General features: G+C 35.2%; 1 protein-coding gene across 7 annotated transcripts in view; it reads right to left on the minus strand.

Moving 5' to 3' along the window:
- The window catches only part of TAX1BP1 (Tax1 binding protein 1), a 91506-nt gene that overhangs the window by 20169 nt on the left and 50762 nt on the right, over window positions 1–20575 (minus strand). For 3 of the 7 annotated variants that reach the window (XM_032758562.2, XM_032758537.2, XM_032758519.2), the window contains exons 9-14: window positions 17630–17854; window positions 16648–16794; window positions 15418–15541; window positions 13332–13435; window positions 9438–9563; window positions 6382–6453 (exon numbers count right to left, since the gene is read on the minus strand). In XM_032758562.2, the coding sequence (XP_032614453.1) occupies window positions 6382–6453; window positions 9438–9563; window positions 13332–13435; window positions 15418–15541; window positions 16648–16794; window positions 17630–17854 (798 nt within the window). The remainder of the gene's footprint in view (window positions 1–6381; window positions 6454–9437; window positions 9564–13331; window positions 13436–15417; window positions 15542–16647; window positions 16795–17629; window positions 17855–20575) is intronic. The other 4 variants (XM_032758569.2, XM_032758552.2, XM_032758543.2 and 1 more) reach the window with 2 other exon arrangements.

Raw genomic sequence — 20575 nt, forward strand, 5'->3', positions numbered from 1 at the left:
GCAAATCACAAGACTGAACTCTCCCCTCCAAAACATAATACCTGGACTTAGAGAAGGTTCTTAAACTTGCATTCACAAAGTCCCTCAAAGGGTCCATGTTTAGATTTCAGGGGGTCCATGAACTTACATGGGCAAAAAAATTGTATCTATTCACTAACTTCTAACTAAAATTTAGGATTTTCTTCCATTAGGAATGTAGGCCAAAAAGCACAGTAATAGTTGTATTACCTGTAACTTGGCCACCTACAGAAATCAAACAGATTTGTTTCATATTACATTTGTTGCAGCCATCTCAAAATAGCCTTTATATTTATCACCACTTCAAAATTACGGTCATTATCAGACATGCTGCTAAATCTTACATTTGTTTCGAATTACATTTGTTGTAGCCATCTCAAAATAGCCTACTGATCACCACTTCAAAATTACAGTCATTATTAGACATGCTATTAAATCTTATTTAACATTTAAAAGAATAAGCACATACTCTACTATCATATATATCACAAATTTGTCTTAATATTTTGATAACTACAATAATGTGTTTCCTTTGTGATTCTACACATTTTGCTCTATTCATTTTAAATCATTTTCTGAAAATAGACTTTGTCAAAATATCAAAGGGTTCTAGAGACAAAAATGGTCAAGAATCCCTGAGGGACCTCTCCTACTTACAAAGGCATGGATAACATGAGTGTAGCTATCTTAACTGAGCAAAACAATATTAACTGCTGACTCATAATTTTCCTAAAATAGCCACCACAATTTAAGAAAGAGATTTTGTCAGAAGTAGTCATCTCTTACTGTTCCAGCTCCTAGGAACAAGTCTGTTTAGCTGGTTGCCTTTGCCAGGGTGCCTAAATACTTTTTTTCTTCAGTACCCAAAATGGCTCACAGTGACCCCGGTTTTACAAATTATTTGACAAGTTAAGGATGTTTCTGATACTCCAACCGGTAAATAGGAGAAATAATATATTCCTCTTCTCTGCCATCACGGGGATGTTCTGAGAGTAAAGGAGCACAGAGAGTACACCATGGGACAACTAAATATGTAAGTTTTACACCCTCCACCCCACCTGCCAAAAAATGAAACAAATGTTGAACTCTAGTTAGATGTACTTTTCACAGTGCTATGGGTTAGCAATTCTGAAATTATTTTCTGTGTATTCAACACTTGAGTAAATATATCAAGGAAACTCAGACCAGGTTCCTAGTCTAATTAGAAAAGGAAGTTATATTATGGAAAGAGAGAAGACTAGAATTTACACTGTAGTTTTAGACTACAATTGGAGGTGTAAGTATTTACTCATGGGTTTGTGTGTGTTGCTATTTTTTAATATACAGAGAGGGAAAGAGAGGGGGAGAAACATATTTTCTAGCTCTGTCTGCTAAGGACTTTCAATCAATGAGGGTACACCTACAGCCCAGATCTTGGTTTCTAAACTACATTCACCAGTAAATGGAACAGGGCTCCTTGGAGAAAAGACTGATTCCAGGCTGGGGCAGGAAAATAACAAGATGAGCCTGGAACATCTTTCTGCACCAGAAAGTAATGAGTGCTCAAAGAATAATGAAAGACATATTAAGCCACAAGAACTAGTTTGCAGGGGATTTTATTAGTTAAACCTGATACAATATGAGTATCAAAATGATTATAAGAATAGACTGTAATCCATTGACTAAAACAGGAATCCATGAGTCTACAATGATAAAAATCAATGAATAAATAAACAAATTGGGGAGAAAGAAAAGATAGCTCTTACAGAAAAATTCTAATCAACATAGAAGGAATTACGGAGTTAGAAGATCATTAATAGATACTAAAATACCAGGTGAAAGTTTGATAAAAAACAAGATACTTACATGGTCTCAAAGTATCTCCCTACAAATTACTTATTAATTACAAAGGGAAAATATTAATTTTACATCAGTAAAACCTGGTGGACAATACCTTAACCAAATAATGGAAGATCACCAGTATTGAGAAGGACATTTAAATTCTGCAGTATTCCTGGCAAAATTCATAACCTAAGTTTCATCATAATGAAATATTAAACCAAAATTAGTATTATATTAAATAACTGGCCCATATTTTTCAAAAATGTCAAGGTTAAGAAAGGCTATAAAGTTGTTCCAGATAAAGGGAAACTAAACACATGACAACTAAATGCAATGTATGATCATGGATTGGATCCTAGATCAGGGAGGAAAAGACTATAAACAATAAAGTACTAAGGATACAATTTCAATATGTATCGTAGGTTAGATGATAATACTGTGTTAGTGTTAAACTTCCTAAATCTGTTAACTTTAACATGGCTGAAAGAACATCCTTGTACTGAGGATACAATATGCAGCGACTCTTATGTCTTCACCTCCAGTTACTGTCAAATGGTGGGGAAAGAATATAAATGAGAGTTCACTATACTATTTTTTCAACTTGAGTTTGAAATTACATAAAAATTTAAAACTACAAAAAGTTCAAGAGCCCCATATACAAAAACAATAACCAGTTACAACATACAATGAAAGAGAAAATCCCATTTTCAAGAGCAAAAACAAAAATACTTAGGAATAAACTTTAAAAAGAATTCTTTCACACCCATAGGAAGAAAATTATTTAAAATTCCTGAAAGACACAAAACAGATTTGAACAAAACATCCCACATTGCCTGTTCTTTATTAAAAGGTAGAAATATCACCAAGATGTTAGTTATCCCTAAGTTAATGTATATACTTAATGCAATATCAATCAAAACACCAACAATCACGTCTAGAGCTAGAAATGTTCGTACTAAAATTGCTATGGAAAACTAACCCTTCAAGAGAAAAGCTAGAAAAACACTGAAAACAAAGAGTTATGAGAAAGGACTAACCCAACCAAATATTAAAACAGACTACAAAGTTCTTACAATTAAAACACCATGGTATTACCATATGAGTAGACAGATCAATGGAACAGTACTCAAAGTACAGAAAGAGACCCAACTGCATATGGAAATCTATTATACAATAAATGAAGTATCTCAAATCACTGACACAAAACCGGCATTTTGATGAATGGATTGAGGTAACCAGATAGCAATTTAGAAGGAGATAAACTTAGATGCATTCCTTCTGTGATATCCAAGAATAAATTCTAAATGGATAAGAAATTTTAATGTAAAAAAAAAAAAAAACTGATGGTGGCTCACACCTGTAATACCAGCACTTTGGGAGGCTGAGGCCGGTGGATCACCTGAGGTCAGGAGTTTGAGACAAGCCTGGCCAACATGGTGAAACCCCGTCTCTACCAAAAATACAAAAATTAGCCAGGAGTGGTGGCGGGAGCCTGTAATCCCACCTACTCAGGAGGCTGAAGCAGGAGAATTGCTTGAACCTGAGAGGCAGAGGTTGTAGTGAGTCAAGCTCGTGCCACTGCACTGTTGCCTGGGCAACACAGCAAGACACTACCTCAAAAAAAAAAAAAAAAAAACTGAAACTCTATCAGTATTAGAACAAAACACAAGTGAACTCCTCTATAACCTGGGTATAGGGAATGCTTTCTGTGGAAAACTAAAAATCCAAATGCAACACATCAGTAGTTTTCAAAGTTGAGCATAAATCAGAAAAACTTGGAGGGTTTTTGTCAAACACATATTTTGGGGCATCACCTCCAGAGCTGCTGATTCAGCAGGACCAGAACAGGGCCCAAGAATATGCATTTTGTTGTTATTGTTGTTGTTGATACAGAGTCTCACTCTGTTGCCCAGGCTGGAGTGTAGTGGCACAATCTCGGCTCACTGCAGCCTCTGCCTCCCAGGTTCAAGCAATTCTCTCACCTCAGCCTCCCAAGTAGCCGGGCTCATGGCATTAGCCACCATGCCTGGCTAATTTTTGCATTTTTAATAGAGACGTGGTTTCACCATGTTGGCCAGGCTGGTCTCAAGTTCCTGACCTCAGGTGATCCACAAGCCTCAGCCTCCCAAAGTGCTAGAATTACAGGCATAAGCCACAGCACCCGGCAAAGAATATGCATTTCTAACAAGTTTCCAGATGGTGCTGACACTGCTGGTCAAGGCAGTACCACATTTCAGACTACACAAAAATAAAGAACATTTACATGGTAAAAGTAAGCATAGTGAGCATAGTCAAAAGCAAATAAACTGAGAGAAAATCCTTAGCATGCATGTATCACAAATAAAGGGCTAATATCTCTAATGGGGAAAATATATATATATATATATATATATATATATAACAAGATAAGTAAAACAAACCAAAAATCAGAGAATAATGAGCCAAAGAACTTACAAAAAAGATAAGATGTTTAACCTCACTCATAATACAGATGCAAATTAAAACTCACTAAGAAACTATTCCTAATCTATCCCATATGCAAAAATTAGAAAGCCTGATTACAATTTATATGGGAAACAGGTCCACTTCTCATTCATTGCTGGTGGAAACGAAAAATAATATAAATTCTATGAAAGGGCACCTGGCAATCTCTAACAAAACTACACATGCATTTATCCTTCAAACCAGCAATCGCACTTCTAGGAATTTACCTTGAAGGTACCACCCCAACACCAGAAAACTATATGTGCATAGAATCATTCATTGCAGTATTATTTGTAAAATATTAGCAACTACCTAAATGGCCAAATATAGGAAGTTGGTTGAATAAATTATGGTATGTATCATGGACTACTACACAGCTGTTTAAAAAAAGATGGAGGATTTCTATGAACTTCATATATGGAATGATCTTCAGAATATAGCAGTGTTGAGAAAAAGCATACACAGGTTGAGCATTCCCTGATATAAAATCCAAAATCTGAAAGGTTCCAAACTGAAACTTTTTGAGCATTGACATGATGCCACAAGTAGACAATTCCACATCTGCCACATTATTTTTTCACTGTTATTAATGGTACATAATAGTTTTTGCTATTAAGTACTTACGTGTGAATAAGTGTAGGAAAATGACTGCTATCAGTAGCCTGAGGACCTCACTTGTAACTGGCCTCTAAAGTGGGAGCAGTCCTGTGGGACTGAGCCTTAACCTGAGGGGTCTACGCTAACTCGTGGTAGTTAGTATCAGAACTGAACTGAATTGTAGAATACCAGTTTTGGCATCAGAAAATCATTGCTGGAACAATACCACAGACATACATAAACAAGGACAAAGGAAGGTTATTCCTTATAGTAGAATGCCAAAGGACAAATGTGGAAAAAGTGATGAGTTGAAAAATCAGAATTTCACAACTATCACAGTAACCTCATACAACCTTGAGATCTAACTTGCACTTAGAATGGCTCTTTTATGATGCATGATTTTGTAACATCGCTGGTCATTTGGAAAACTACTAGTTCACTGAGTTATGTGGATCTTCTAAATGCTGACAAATTTTGCTATACAATAAAAAAGATACAGTCTAAATATTATACCCATCTCATTAGAAAAGTTTGTAAACACTGGAAAGCATCAAGCTCACAGTGGAAGATAACAAGTTTTTCAAAATTCTACTTTTTGCTTAAAAGCTCAAATATTATCAATGGCAAAATAATATTATCAATTGTTTTTCCTTGAAATAACGGGCTCATTTCATTTCACTTTGAGAAAATATCTGTCAAATACCCAAATCTGAATATAGAAATTGTTTAAAGTAAAAACGGTTTCCATGAAAAAAGAGACTAGTTCAACTCACAACTCAACCAAACAAGCACTTTACCTTTATTAACCATCATACTTCATTGGGCAACAAAAGAACTTTAGGGGTTCTTTCCATTTAATCACACAGAATACTAAAAAGACATGTACCCAAGGGTCGAGCGTCAATAAAATTAACACATTTTATTGTTTTAACATCTTCAGTGCAACTGGCTTTTTTTCCTCTGCTGTGAGCACATGGTGGTGATGAATACAATAACTACTAATGCAGTTTGGTGCCACTGCCTTAATTCATAATAATACACAAGCAGTTTTCCACACTGCTTTCACACAGTGCGAATGTAACAGTAGGGAGAAAATCAAATAATGTTGTAGTATTATGATGAAAATTGTTTCTTTGCAGGCCCCTGAAAGGGGATTGGGAACCACCAAAAGGACCACAGACCACACTTTCAGAAATGCTGCACTATAGTATCTTTTACATTACAAATGTATTGCTCTATGTGAATGTGAAGTTTTGCTGTAAGTCATTAAACAACTTCAAAAATGTTTCCTATTACAAAAGAAAACCTGATAAACATTTCATGTAATTTTTAGAAATTTCACTGTTTTCCTAAATTTGAACATTGTATTGTCACATGAACTTCAAAGTGTGTCTCTTCATAAAGCTCTATTATTATTCAGTTTCATATGATATACATTTTTTTAACTATATTGCTCAATACCTTCTCCCTGGAGAGGTTTTCCAAATGTGAAGTCAGATCACTTATTTCTTTGTCTTTCTCTGCCAATTGAAGCTGAATAAAGAAAGAAATTTCATTATTTTTTTTCATTACCTACTCCCTCCTTGCAACTTTGAGATCTGGTTTATACCGTTTTATGAAAATAATTCCTATTACTAAATCCACGTATTTTCCTCAGCTAATTCTTTGACTTCTCTGAATTACTTGTCATTTATTGACCAACTTGCCTTATTCTTAAAACTATTCCTTTGGTTTATGTGAAATTGCATGAATATTTTCATCATCCCATGCCCTTTTATGTGTATTTTTTCTTCCCAATCCAAATATGAGTATTCTCCAAAGTTTCTTCTTTGGCCTCTTCTCTCAATATTCTCTCTGAAAACTCACTTTCCTCCATACCTTCAAATATCACCCCCCTGGGAATAAATCACAAATATTAACTCACGTACCACTTTTTCTTTCCCAAGTTCCAAATCTGCCTTTTAAATTGACGGTTAATGTCCCAAGCCTACTTTCGTACTTCTGTTAACAGAATTCAATCTCAGACTACACCGTGACTAAAGCTTAGAAACTATATTGGAATACTTTTTCCTTTTCCTCTTTCTCCACTCCCCAACCCTTTCAGTCTCTAAATCATTCATACATTCAGCAACCACCCACTGGTCACCTATTACAGTTTAGGCATTAATGGATACAAACACAAATAAAATCATTCTTCAATGGTTCTTCCCTAAAGATGTCTTTCACAGCTTTCTCTTGTAGACACGTAACCCATTCAATGGCAAGTGATCAGGGAAGGTACCCAAAAGGAAGTGGTCTTCATCAATTCATTCTAAGAACATTCCTACCTGATTTCCTCACCTTCAAACCCTTCCCACCTCTAAATCCTCTTCAATGCTGCCAAATTATTTTCAAAAAGACTCGCTGTGATTGGGTCTCTTTTCTCCTAGAACATTCTTAACAGAACTAGCGCCGAAATTCCATTTTAGGCCTTCTAAAACCTGGCTTCAAGCTATCATCCAAGCCTAAGCTACTCCATTACAGCTACTCAAGTCCTAATGATCAAGACTGCTCACAGTTCGCAGACTACGCGCTCCACTTCTGAACTCCAATGCTCTTCCATCTCCTTAGAACGCTGCTGCTTCCTTTCCCTAGCTCTGCTTCTCTTCCCCTCTGGTCTTTTCTTTCAAAGGTCTAGTTACTCCATAATGTCTTCCCCCTAAATATTTGATTGGAAACAACTCTAAGGCAATTAAACTTATCATTCATGTGGAGCTTTATCACATTTTGCCTTGTCTGGTCAGTGTTAGTCTGTGTCAGAACAGTACAAAATAGGGCAAAAGGAACTAAATAAAAAGCCAAACACATTTACCAGCTACGTAATTTTAGATATGTTGTTTGATCTCAATGCTTACTTTTAACATTAATGAAATAAAATTACCTGTTTAGCTTCCCATGGTTTATAGATGATTACCTAGGGTGGTATGAAAATTTTGTGCACACTACCATTACACTTCTAGCACTCTACTAGATTATAAACTCCTTAAGCATAGCACTGTGCCTTATGTGATCGCCCACATAATATCTAACATAGTACTTTATGTAAAATAGGCTTCAATAAACATTTACTAAACCATTTTCCTAGTCAATATGCAAAAAATTCTTTTCATATGAATTCATGATTCACACTTAATAAATAATTAAGGAAGGTGCCGGTTATTGAAAAGAATATCCACAAGGATCACAGAAATAATACACTAATGTATCTTAGTCTGTAATGTGCTACATCTCCAGCCCCTACAAGAGAAAACTAAAGTAATTCTAACTTTAAAATTAAATCATAGGTACAATTAGCTACATTTAAACCATTTAGAATTCCTGGTCTTCAGTAAAAAAAAAAAAAATGTAAATTATATCTACATACATTTCTTAAAATATATTAAATTATACTTTATTCCTTAGAAGAAATACATATCTCTACTTATTAAGCTAGACAGCCTGTTTTTCTTTTTTTTTTTTTTTTTCGAGACGGAGTCTCACACTGTCACCTGGGCTGGAGTCCAATGGCATGATCTTGGCTCACTGCAACCTCCGCCTCCAGGGTTCAAGTGATTCTCCTGCCTCAGCCTCCCGAGTAGCTGGGATTACAGGTGCCCACCACCACACCTGGCTAATTTTTTGTATTTTTAGTAGAGACGGGGTTTCACTACGTTGGCCAGGCTGGTCTCAAACTCCTGACCTCGTGATCCACCCACCTTGGCCTCCCAAAGTGCTGGGATTACTGGTGTGAGGCATCGTGCCTGACCTTCTCTAACATTCTTACAGTATCATTTATCATTTGGGCTTGTCTGTTGCCTAAGATTATATTGGCAAAAATAATTTTCATTAGTTAAGATTACATCACTTGCTTTTACAGTATTTCATTTAGGATCACAGTCACATACTTTAGTGATAAATGTTAAAACTCTAGCCAAATTTTTAAAATTACTGGTGACATATTATTGTACTCCAAAAAAAGTCAAGGCCCTAAAATAATTATTTTTATTTATTAATTTTTATTTTTTAGAGACTGGTGTGGGGTGGGTATCTCCCTATGTTGCCCAAGCTGATCTCAAACTCCTGGACTCAAGCAATCCTCCCGGATTGGCCTCCCAAAGTGCTGGGATTACAGGAGTGGGGCACCACGCCCAGCCATCCTAAAATAATTTTACATATGCATTCATGTTTGTTTCAAAATGAACAGGAGGATAATGATCACTTTTCATCTTTAAAAATAAACACAATTAAAAGATGTAATTTTAATAGCCATCTGAATCCACAGAATTAAAGCCATGATAGCAACGCAAATGGTATCCATTTTCTCAATTCAAAGTTAATGAACAGTATTTATGTAACTACATACATAGTACATTTTTATTTGTAGAAAAAAACTATCAATTATCCATATTTAAAATGTACATTAGATTGAATAAAAGTATACTTAACAAATTTTCAGAAGTTTATGCCTTAAGTTTACATACAAGGAGTACCAAACTTACTTTATAATTGTCCTGTACTTCAGCTAGTTCAAGTTTTACGTTTTCAGCAATTTTCACTTGTTCTTTCCATTTCAGCTCCATTTTTGCAAGTTCATCAGCATATTTATTGCATTTTGCTTTCTCATCCTAAATGAAATTAGTATAATTACCAAAAGATTTTAAATGCATGTAGAGTGAAAATCTATACTAACGTACTTAGATATGGGCTGCACGTTTATTATAACACTGTTGTAACAGCATAAAAACTGGAATAATCAAATGTCTATTAACAGACAATTGGATAAATCATTTTCTATCCACACAATGAAACAGTATATGTATTTTTAAATAAGGCAGATGTACAAATTGACAAGAAAAAATGTTGATACATTAATTGAAAATAGCAAGTTGCTAAAATAGAATATATAATATAATCCATTTTTGTTTATAAGTTGTTTTACACAGTTATAATACAATATCTATATGTTTGTGTTGTATACAAAAATATAAACCAAAATATTAATAGTTCTTATCTCAGGGGATCAGAATGATAGAGGTAATTTTTGCCATCTCTACTCTTCATTTCTGGAACACTACAACATTTCACAATAAGTATATATTACTTTTGCAAAGGGAGGAAATAAAGTCATATTTATAATGCTGTTGTTTCCATGCAATGATAAACTCTAGGATTTGCTGACCAAGATAATTTTTAGGTTGACTTATACATTGCTCTTCTCTACAACCCAGATTATCTTAAAGGAGGAGTTACAAATCGTGACAAAAACGTAATTAGGCCAATTCCATTTGGAACATTTTGTTCAATGTGAACACTTAAAATATATACTTTGAGCAATTCAATGGAGAGGAAAATCTTTTAAACAAATAATGCTAGGTCAGTTGAATATCCAAACCATACATTCCATATCATACACAAAAATTAACTCAAAATGATTCACAGACCGAAATAGAAAAGCTGATTATAAAACTTCTAGAAGACAACACAGGAGAAAATCTTTATCTCCTGGGATTAGGCAAACATTCCTTAGAAGGTAAATAGCATAAAACATAAATGAATTGATAAACTGTACTTTATCAAAATTAAAATTTTGCTTTTCTAAAAACATCATTAAGGAAATGAAAAAGCAAGCTACAGACTTGGAGAAAATATTCACCTTACATATATCAGACAAAAGACATATCCAGAAAAAAAAAAAACAACTCAAGGTGAACAACCCTATGTTTAAACTACCAAAAAGATTTGGCCACTCACACAAAAAGAGATAAAGAGTAAATAAGCATAAGAAAAGATGCTCAACATCAAGTCATTATAGAAATGCACATTAAAACCACAATGAGCTATCAGTACACACCCATTAGGCTGGCTATGTAAGATGGTACAAACACCTTACAAAACAGTTTGGTAATTTCTTTTTTTTTTTTTTTTTTTTTTTTGAGACAGAGTCTCACTCTGTCACCCAAGCTGGAGTGCAATGGTGCAGTCTTGGCTCACTGCAACCTCCACCTCCCGGGTTCAAGCAATTCCCCTGCCCCAGCATCCCATGTAGCTGGGATTACAGGAGTGCCCCACCATGCCCAGCTGATTTTTGTATTTTTAGTGGAGAAGGGGTTTCACCACATTAGCCAGGCTGGTCACAAACTCCTGACCTCAAGTGATTCTCCCACCTCGGCCTCCCAAAGTGCTGGGATTACAGACATGAGCCACTGCACCCAGGCGGCAATTTCTTATAGAGTTATTCAACTACAATATCACCCAGACAATTCACTTCTAGATATTTACCCAAAAGAAACCATACGTCCATAAACAACTTGTAAACAAATGTTCATAAGCAGCTTTATTTGTACCAGCCGAAAAACAACCCCAACTACCCATCAAGTGGTGAATGGATAAACAAATGATACAATAAAAAAGGAATAAATATATGCAATAATATGAATAAATCTCAAATAATCATGCTGAAAGTGGGTGGAAAAAAGTACATATTACATGACTCCATTTTATAAAATTGTCTAAAAGGTAGGCTAATTGATAGCGACAGAAAGCAGGCCAATAATTTCCTAGAGATAAGGATAACGAAAGAGATGTGTTGCAAACAGGTACCAAAAAAACTGAGAGAGTGATGGCACTGGGGTGATAGTTTCACAACTGTGTATGTCAAAACTGATCCAACTGTGTACTTTAGGTACGTGCAATTCATTGGATTTCAATTATACCTCAATATGGTTTTTTTTTTTTTTTTTTTTTTTAAAAAAGCACCCTGAGGAAAGTTTTTGCTTGAACATTATTCTATCTTCCTTTCAATACTATTTCTATAGAAAAATCTTGAAATATTCATCCAGAATTGTTTCATCTTTAAGGAAAATGCAGTTCACTCTTACAAAAAACTACCCTGAACTCAAGAGTAAAACTGTTCTAATTAACCCTTCCACAGGATTCTCTCAAGCAAAAAAAAAAAAAAAAAAAAAAAAAGTTCATGTTAACTTTGGTTAAAAGATTTTGATATTTATAAGTAACAAAATATTTTAATTACTGTAAAATAAATTACAGTAACATGAAGCTAATGTGTAAATTTTATTCTATAGCTCTAAAAAATGCCCCTCCCCTCCCCAATGCACATAAACACACACACAAAAAAGCACATTTAAAAAAACAAACAAAAATCACTTGCACAAACAACACTTTTTCCTCTCTATGCCAAATTGATATAAATGAGAAGCATTTTCCCTTTTCCTTTAAATATTCCAGTACTGAATACTACACCAAGAAGGCTGCAAACCAGAAAAGTCTGAATGAAGCTGTTTAAAATAATCAAAATAGGCCAGGCACGGTGGCTCATGTCTGTAATCCCAGCACTTTGAGAGGCCGAGGCGAGTGGATCACCAGGTCAGGAGATAGAGATCATCCTGGCTAACATGGTGAAACCCTGTCTCTACTAAAAATAAAAAAAATTAGCTGTGCGTGGTGGCAGGCGCCTGTAGTCTCAGCTACTTGGGAGGCTGAGGCAGGAGAATGGCATGAACCCGGGAGGCAGAGCTTGCAGTGAGCCGAGATCGCGCCACTGCACTCCAGCCTGAGTGACAGAGTGAGACTCCGTCTCAAAAAATAAATAAAATAAAACAATAATAATCAAAATAAACACCGTAAGAGACAATTCATTTGGTTAACATTCCCTTTTCCGCTATGCAAGTCTAGTCACTTTAAGATGTAAACATCTTTGCTATTATAATAGTAATTTATTTTATTTATTTTTTTTTTAGAGACTCGCTCTGTTGCCTAGGCTGGAGTGCAGTGTGCAATCTTGGCTCACTGCAACCTCCGCCTCCCAGGTTCAAGTGACTCTCCTGCCTCAGGAGACTGTAGCTGGGACTACAGGCATGCTCCACCACAGCCTGGCTAATTTTTGTATTTTTAGTACAGACAGGGTTTCACCATGTTGGCCAGACTGGTCTCGAACTCCTGGCCTCAAGCGATCCACCCGCGTCGACCTCCCAAGGTGCTGGAATTACAGGAGTGAGCCACCACACCTGGCCTATAATAGTAAATTTAAAAACAGCACTTCCCTTTTATGAAGTTCAAATATTTTTCATGAATCTTTATATGATGACAGATAATAATTTCTAACCTCAATTAACTATTTGCCCATTACCCAAACAAGAACATTTTATTAGGTGAAAAGAAAATAGTAGCTTTAGGTCTCATGATGCTACACACATGCCTATGTGAGCAGGTACACAAAACGCCCACCTCATCAACCCAAAAGCCAAAGTGAAACTAAGTAACAGTATATGGGGATGGAAAAGAAACTCAAAGATACCAATCAATCAAAATAATAAAGGTAAGCTAAGTCATTAACATTTTATAAATCTCTTTCACTTACAAGGTAGTTAACTTACCTGCAAGAGTTGTTTACATTTATTATACTTTTCTGTTTTGTCAGCAATTTCTTTGGTCATTTCACAGACTTGCCCCTTTGTTACTATGTCAAAATCTGCCTCTGCTGTAGAAAGGCAGAAAATAAGACTGTTAAAAAGTATTTTGCCCCTTATATTATCTTCCTGTTCAGAATAACTTAAAGGTCAGTATATTGTAAAATATAATAAATGGAATACTGAAGGACAGAAATATCTACTCATATCCTAGATATACAAAGAAGGATATATAAACCCTAGTTGAGAATTTTTAAATGTGTGTTTGGCCAGAACGAAGTTCGCATTCAATAATAAAGGATTATTCTTTGATTTTTTAAAAATTTGCTAAAAAGCAGCCGGGCACAGTGGCTCATGCCTGTAATCCCAGCACTTTGGGAGGCCAAGGCGGGCCGAGGCCAAGGCAGGAGATCGAGACCATCCTGGCTAACACGGTGAAACCCTGTCTCTACTAAAAATACAAAAAATTAGCCAGGCGTGGTGACACACACCTGTAGTCCCAGCTACTCAGGAGGCTGAGGCAGGAGAATCGCTTGAACCCAGGAAGCAGAGGTTGCAGGGAGCTGAGATCGCGTCACTGCACTCCAGCCTGGGGGACAGAGTGAGACTCCGTCTCAAAAACAAACAAACAAACAAAATTTTGCTAAAAAGAGTTCCAATGCCGGGCGCGGTGGCTCACGCTTGTAATCCCAGCACTTTGGGAGGCCGAGGCGGGCGGATCACGAGGTCAAGAGATCGAGACCACGGTGAAACCCCGTCTCTACTAAAAATACAAAAAATTAGCCGGGCGTGGTGGCGGGCACCTGTAGTCCCAGCTACTCAGAGAGGCTGAGGCAGGAGAATGGCGTGAACCCGGGAGGTGGAGCTTGCAGTGAGCCGAGATTGCGCCACTGCACTCCAGCCTGGGTGACAGAGCGAGACTCCGTCTCAAAAATATATATATAAAAAAATTTAAAAAAAAAGAGTTCCAAAACAGCACAAAAATTGTTCTCCTTATATAACTGAGTAGACAGGGTAAGTAGGAAAACCATACTTTGAGAATTCTCTTTACCCTCTCTGAAAGCCAGGGTTTCACTATGTTGCCCAGGCTAGCCTCAAACTCTTGGGCTCAAGTGATCCTCTTGCCACAGCTTCCAGAGTAGCTAGGAGTACAGGCGCATGCCACCATACCCCACCAAGAACACATTTTAAATCACTGTTCTAGCCCTTCATTACCACTAAGTCTTTATTAAGTAAATACCCTGTAACACCATTTTAGGTACTACAGAGGATACACAGAAATAGAAGGCTCAATTGTGTCCTACAGGGGATAAACCTAATATTTAATAGTCTAAGATGTTTACATTTAAAAAGACTTAAAAGATCAATTACTCCACACACTAAACAAGAAAATATACTTTCTCTAGTATTTAACGTCATTACTGTCAAATTTACATAAAAGTGAAAAAATCAGGACAGATGAAAACCTAGTTAATCCAAATTTTCATGTTATTCATGTTTTCACTATGTCTCTCTATTCTGTTGTATAAGTTAATAAACTAATAAAAACTTAACTCATCAGCCAACAGGTACATTGACAAGGGAAGAAGTACCCCATTGATCCAAAGAAGCCAAAAATAAATGAATAAATAGAAAAACATGAGACTAATAGGGGATTTTTCCCCTGCAGAATTTAAAAATTAAAATCCACAAACAAAATGCTTCAAAATTCCATAGATTTAATGGAACATAAAGTAAAAATTCAATTCGTGGTTTTTGTCCTATGTAGCCCAAATGAGTACTCACAAGCACCAGCCCATTTTTAACATGTGTGAATAGTCTCAAGAAGATAACTACTAGTTTACATTCACATTTTATATATTCATGTTGTGTATATTCACCACATGCATGACTCTATTTTACATTTATACCCTTATTTTCTCATTGCCTCAATTCCTTCACTTATCACATGAAAATTTTTACGAACATCCCAAAATTCTTACACATGTAAGAAGGCAGTATAAGTACTTTTCAATATAGGACACTCTACACAAAAAGTCTAAAAGATTTTTACCTGCAGAAGGTGATGGCTTTACATCTACAGTAAAGGCAGAAGTGGCTGGGTCTGTATTTACTGAAGCATCATTCACTTTCTGCTGATTCCCCATTTTCTTTGTGAAGACATTATTATTATTAGCCTATTCAAAATGTTAATAAGTTGTTAAATGAGTCAATGAATTAGTTATATTTCCTTCTTGCAGTAACTAAGTAAATAATACTTTTACATATTACTTTAGGAAATCCTAAGAAGTCCACAAAGCTGCTCTTGTTTTAAAAGCCAACAAAGACTAAATTTAGTTATACACATCATTTTCCTAACTGACCTGAATGTTGCAAAAGAAATATACTATATTTTGCTTTTTCTTATAAACTCATCAAAACACCACAAAAATAAGTCATTCACAGAAATCTACTACAAAGTTATAATGTACTCAAAAGGCCCCAGGCCAAATTCATACGTGTGTGAGTCATACTTAAAGTATCATATTTTTTCACAAAAACCTTCCTACTTTACTATATGCATTCCTTGCTTGTCTCCTCCGATTTAAAAAAGTAGGACCAGGAAAGTACCATATGCATCACATAGTAAAAGAGAGCTATAGTACCACTTTCAATTTCAGGTTTTAAATATGTTTCTTCTACATTTCCAGGAGTTCCTCAGATAGCAAGCCTTGTATTTAAGCACAATTTAAGGACCCACATTGAAACATACATACCTCAAAACAAAAACATCTTCTTTGCTGTATTACAAATCTACCTACCTATTCTCGGAATACAAAAGAATTAGCTAACACTCTTTAACTGTTCCTAATCTAATAGGAATAGAAATCTTCATAATATGAGTAGGAAGAACTTGCCAATTACAACTGAGACACCATCTAAGACCTAGGGATGATTAATGGTGAACTCCAATGAGAACAGATGTCATTGTCACAAGTCAATAATAAGTATTGAGTTTTAAGTGACAAAGATATTTATCAAGAACTTGAGGGCAATTATCTAGAAAAGAAGACTTTTTTCTGTTTTTTCCTTGCTGCTGCCCTTGCTTCCTTTGTTGGCTGTCCAGTAAATTAAAATTCCAGACTTTTTTAAGGAAGAGTTATTACAATATTTGGCCAAGGACTTGAAATCAAGCAGAGATAAATAATATTTAAAAGATTGATATTTAGAATATTACAAATTTGATTTTCAAACAAAAATACTAACAAGATATTTTACTATGTGTAAATTTAATGATACTTACTGATTGATCTGAAAGTTTGTTTATTTGTTTTTGGAGCCTTTGGCATTCCTTAAACTTTTCTTTATAATGGTCTGCAGCCATCTGAAGACGGAGTTTCAGATCTTCAACTTCTCTTCTTAGTTCGTGTTCCAGTGTATCAGTCTTGTCCTAGAAAGAAACAAACATTCTAAGAAAAAAATAAAAATCTGATACCTCCTAATGTTAATAGTAACCCCAACTTCAATCTTACTTTTTTTCTTTTTTTTGTTTTTGAGACAGAGTCTTGCTCTGTCACCCAGGCTGAAACACAGTGGCCCAATTATGGCTCACTGCAGCCTTGACCTCCTGACTCGAGCAATCCTCTTGTCTCAGCCTTCGGACTAGCTGGGACTACAGGTGCACACCACCACACCTGGGTCATTTTTGAAAATTTTTGTAGAGATGAGGTCTCACTATATTGCCCAGGCTGGTCTTGAACTCCTGGGCTCAAGCAATCTTCCCACCTCAGCCCCCCAAAGTGCTGAGATTATAGGTGTGAGCTACTGCCCCCAGCCACTTTTTTATTTTGGGATTTTGGCTACAGAGCAACATAGGGTCTCTTGTTAAGTCCAGTTTTACATTCTTAGGACTAAGGTTCATTTAAAAAACTAGAGAAAAATAATCCACCTCCTGAAAAGCAATTATTACTCCCTTAAACAACCACAATACTGTTTTATACAGCTAGTAAGAAATTCCAAAGAAAACAATACATATCTGACATCAATATATTTAATTAATAGGGCAGCTTTCACCAACCGTTAAGAATTTTGCTCACAGAAGTTACCCTTACAGCACACATTAACTGTAAGCCAAGAAGTCACAATGACTAAACAAAAGGAATGAAAATTTTAAATTTAAAATAAGGCAGAAATCTGACCTGTCTTACCTTAACACAATTTACTACTTTGTGAGATTATAGTGGCTTTTTAAATCAAAATGCAAATTCAAAATTAACTTGCTTTACCTGATCTTTCTTCATAGCATTTAGTTTAAGTTCTGCCACTGCATCAGCTAACTGCTTTTTCACTTTCTCGTTTTCCAAGCGTGCAGTATGCAGGTCTGCCATCGTTCTGTCTCGTACGTTGACAGCATCACTAAGTTCTTTAGCCAGAAAGACAACTTCTTGCCGAGTTGCCTGAACCTGTTCCTCTGCTTTACGAAGTTGCTCCTTTAAAAAAAAAGTATCTTCCTGAAGAAAGCAGATAAATATATTTGTAATTCAACCACTGAAGTAAAAAACAGAAGCAGAAACAATTTTCGCACGTATTTCAACAGGGCCAAAATTTTAGATACTGGTTTTTCTACTCATGACTTACAGAGTATATGCCTACAAAAAACTTAAGAAGTAACTTTGTTTTAGGTTCCTTCTATAACAACCCTATGTACTCAGTTTCACTGCTACTACTTTATACACAAGGAAGCTAAAGTACAGCGAGTCAGGCAACATACCCAGTGCTTAAGGACCTGCCCAAACTGAGGCTCAAACAAAAGATCCCATCCCCCAGAATCTCTCCAGCTAAAAATACAGACCCTCATTTTGTATGACTACCAGTAAAAATCATTCCAAAAGCTTCTTTGTAACACCAAAAATTTTTTTTTTTTTTTTTTTTTGAGACAGAGTCTCACTGTCGCCCAGGCTGGAGTACAGTGGCTTGATCTCGGCTCACTGCAGGCTCCGCCCCCCAGGGTTCACGCCATTCTCCTGCCTCAGCCTCCCAAGTAGCTGGGATTACAGGTGCCCGCCACCTCACCCGGCTAATTTTTTGTATTTTTTTAGTAGAGACGGGGTTTCACCGTGTTAGCCAGGATGGTCTCGATCTCCTGACCTCATGATCCACATGACTCGGCCTCCCAAAGTGCTGGGATTACAGGCGTGAGCCACCGCGCCCGGCCAATGTTTCCTACTTTCTACCCTAAAAGACATCCAATATAATATAAATCTATTTCATATCATTATAAAAACACAGAACAGATTTAGGCCTTAGTTCTAAAAACAAAATATTGACATGCAAATAGTAAAGACGAGGCATTGGGAAAATGAAAAGTAATTCATACTGCTTGACAAACCTAAAAGTATCTTTAAAAAGCTAAAATTGCCATGGTGAAATTATTTCCTTTAATATTAATGTTTAAACATTGTAATATTTAAACATTATAAACACAATAAATTTAGTTTATTCAACTTCCTGTTTTTAATCTCTGTACTAAAAATAATGTAAAATCAGGAAAAAAATGCAACCCAATAATGGTTTCTAAACTGTTAGCCCTTTAGAAGGAAATGTAAATGATGATTTTATGCAATGTTGGCATGGACAAAATCTTCGGAGGCATCACACTAATAGATCTACCTATAAAAAAAATCGCCAAATTCTATATGTCAAAGGAGAAGAAAAAGAACTAGAAGAAAATTATACGTAATATATTCAAGAAAGGTATAATAATACTTGATATAAATAACTTTTCTAGTCAATAAAGAAAGGAGAAACAAAACAAGTCAAAAGTCATGAACATACAAAACTTTTTAAAGAAATAAATGCGATTATGCAGTAAAAAATTCAACTCACCAACAATCAAACAAATAAGTTAAAACAAATGCCATTCGCCTTTCAAACTAACAAAGATTCAAAAACAGTAACATTCCAATATTTGCATGGGTTTAGGGAAACTGGCACATTCACAAACAGGTGGGCTTATATAAACTGTAACTGGCATCTTTTCTCATCAGATGTTTACAATATTCATCAGCACCTTAAAAATTCTCACAGCCTTTGATCTAGCAATTTTATTTCCATAAGTTTCCAAGATGAAAATTATCAAAGAGTATAGACATAGGTTTAGCTTTACAAGGATTCAATAAAATACTAAAATAATAAACCTAAAATGTCTACCAATATGAGAATTTATGATAAACTATGATATACTACCTCCATATAATCAAAGTCTGTGCAGACATTACAAACAATACATATCTCATATACTCTTGGTGGGAATAAAAAAATCAATAGAACATTTCTTTGAAAGGTAATTTGAAAATAACTATCAAAATTTAAATACTCATTGACCCAGTAATTCCACTTGAAAGAATTTATTCTACGGATTATAAATGTGCCTACATATTGCTATAAGGATGTTTACTGCAGGATGCTTATAAAAGCTGAAGACTATAAACAATCAAAAAACATATACTACACAGTTGTTAAATGAAGAGAAGAAATACTAGGCAGCTGTTACAATGAGTGAAAAAGATCCATATGTGTATCAGTGCAAGATATCCATTTATAATTTTTTTAAAAAGGAAAAAATGTATAAATTCTAATTTGTGTTAAAATATAAATATATGTATATTCATAAATTCAATAATAACTTATCTGAGAAGGGATGAAGGTTACATTTTACTTTGTATCCTCATGTACTGTTTAAATTTTTTTATAACCATCACCTCAAACTACTTTCACAATCTTTTAAAAAGCTTTAGCAACTAGTAGTCATTTTTCTCAGATACTTCCATAACTATGCTTTTCCTCACAGAAGTCTTGCTTAAATAGGAAAAAGATGCTTAGAGAAATTTTTAGCATCTTATTAAATAACAAATAATCAAATACACTTCTCATGTTTGCACTGGCAATCTGTTACATTAAAAGGTAACAAGGATTAACCATTAATTCTAAATGTCATGCGCTTCTGACATTTTAGGTATTACATTAACTATGTCTGAGTATTTTTAATAGCAAATTACTAAAAATAACATCATAAGAAATAATGAATCAATCAAGGTAAATCTATATAATGGAATATTATGTGGTCGTTTTTTTCAAATGAGGAAGATCTCTACGAACTGATATGGAGTAACTAGCAACTTATTTTGTTCGGTGAGAAAAAGGTGCAAAACAGTATGTATAGTAGTGCCACC

This window comes from Hylobates moloch, unplaced genomic scaffold (genome assembly GCF_009828535.3).
Source record: "Hylobates moloch isolate HMO894 unplaced genomic scaffold, HMol_V3 SCAFFOLD_1, whole genome shotgun sequence".
Lineage (NCBI taxonomy): Eukaryota > Metazoa > Chordata > Mammalia > Primates > Hylobatidae > Hylobates > Hylobates moloch.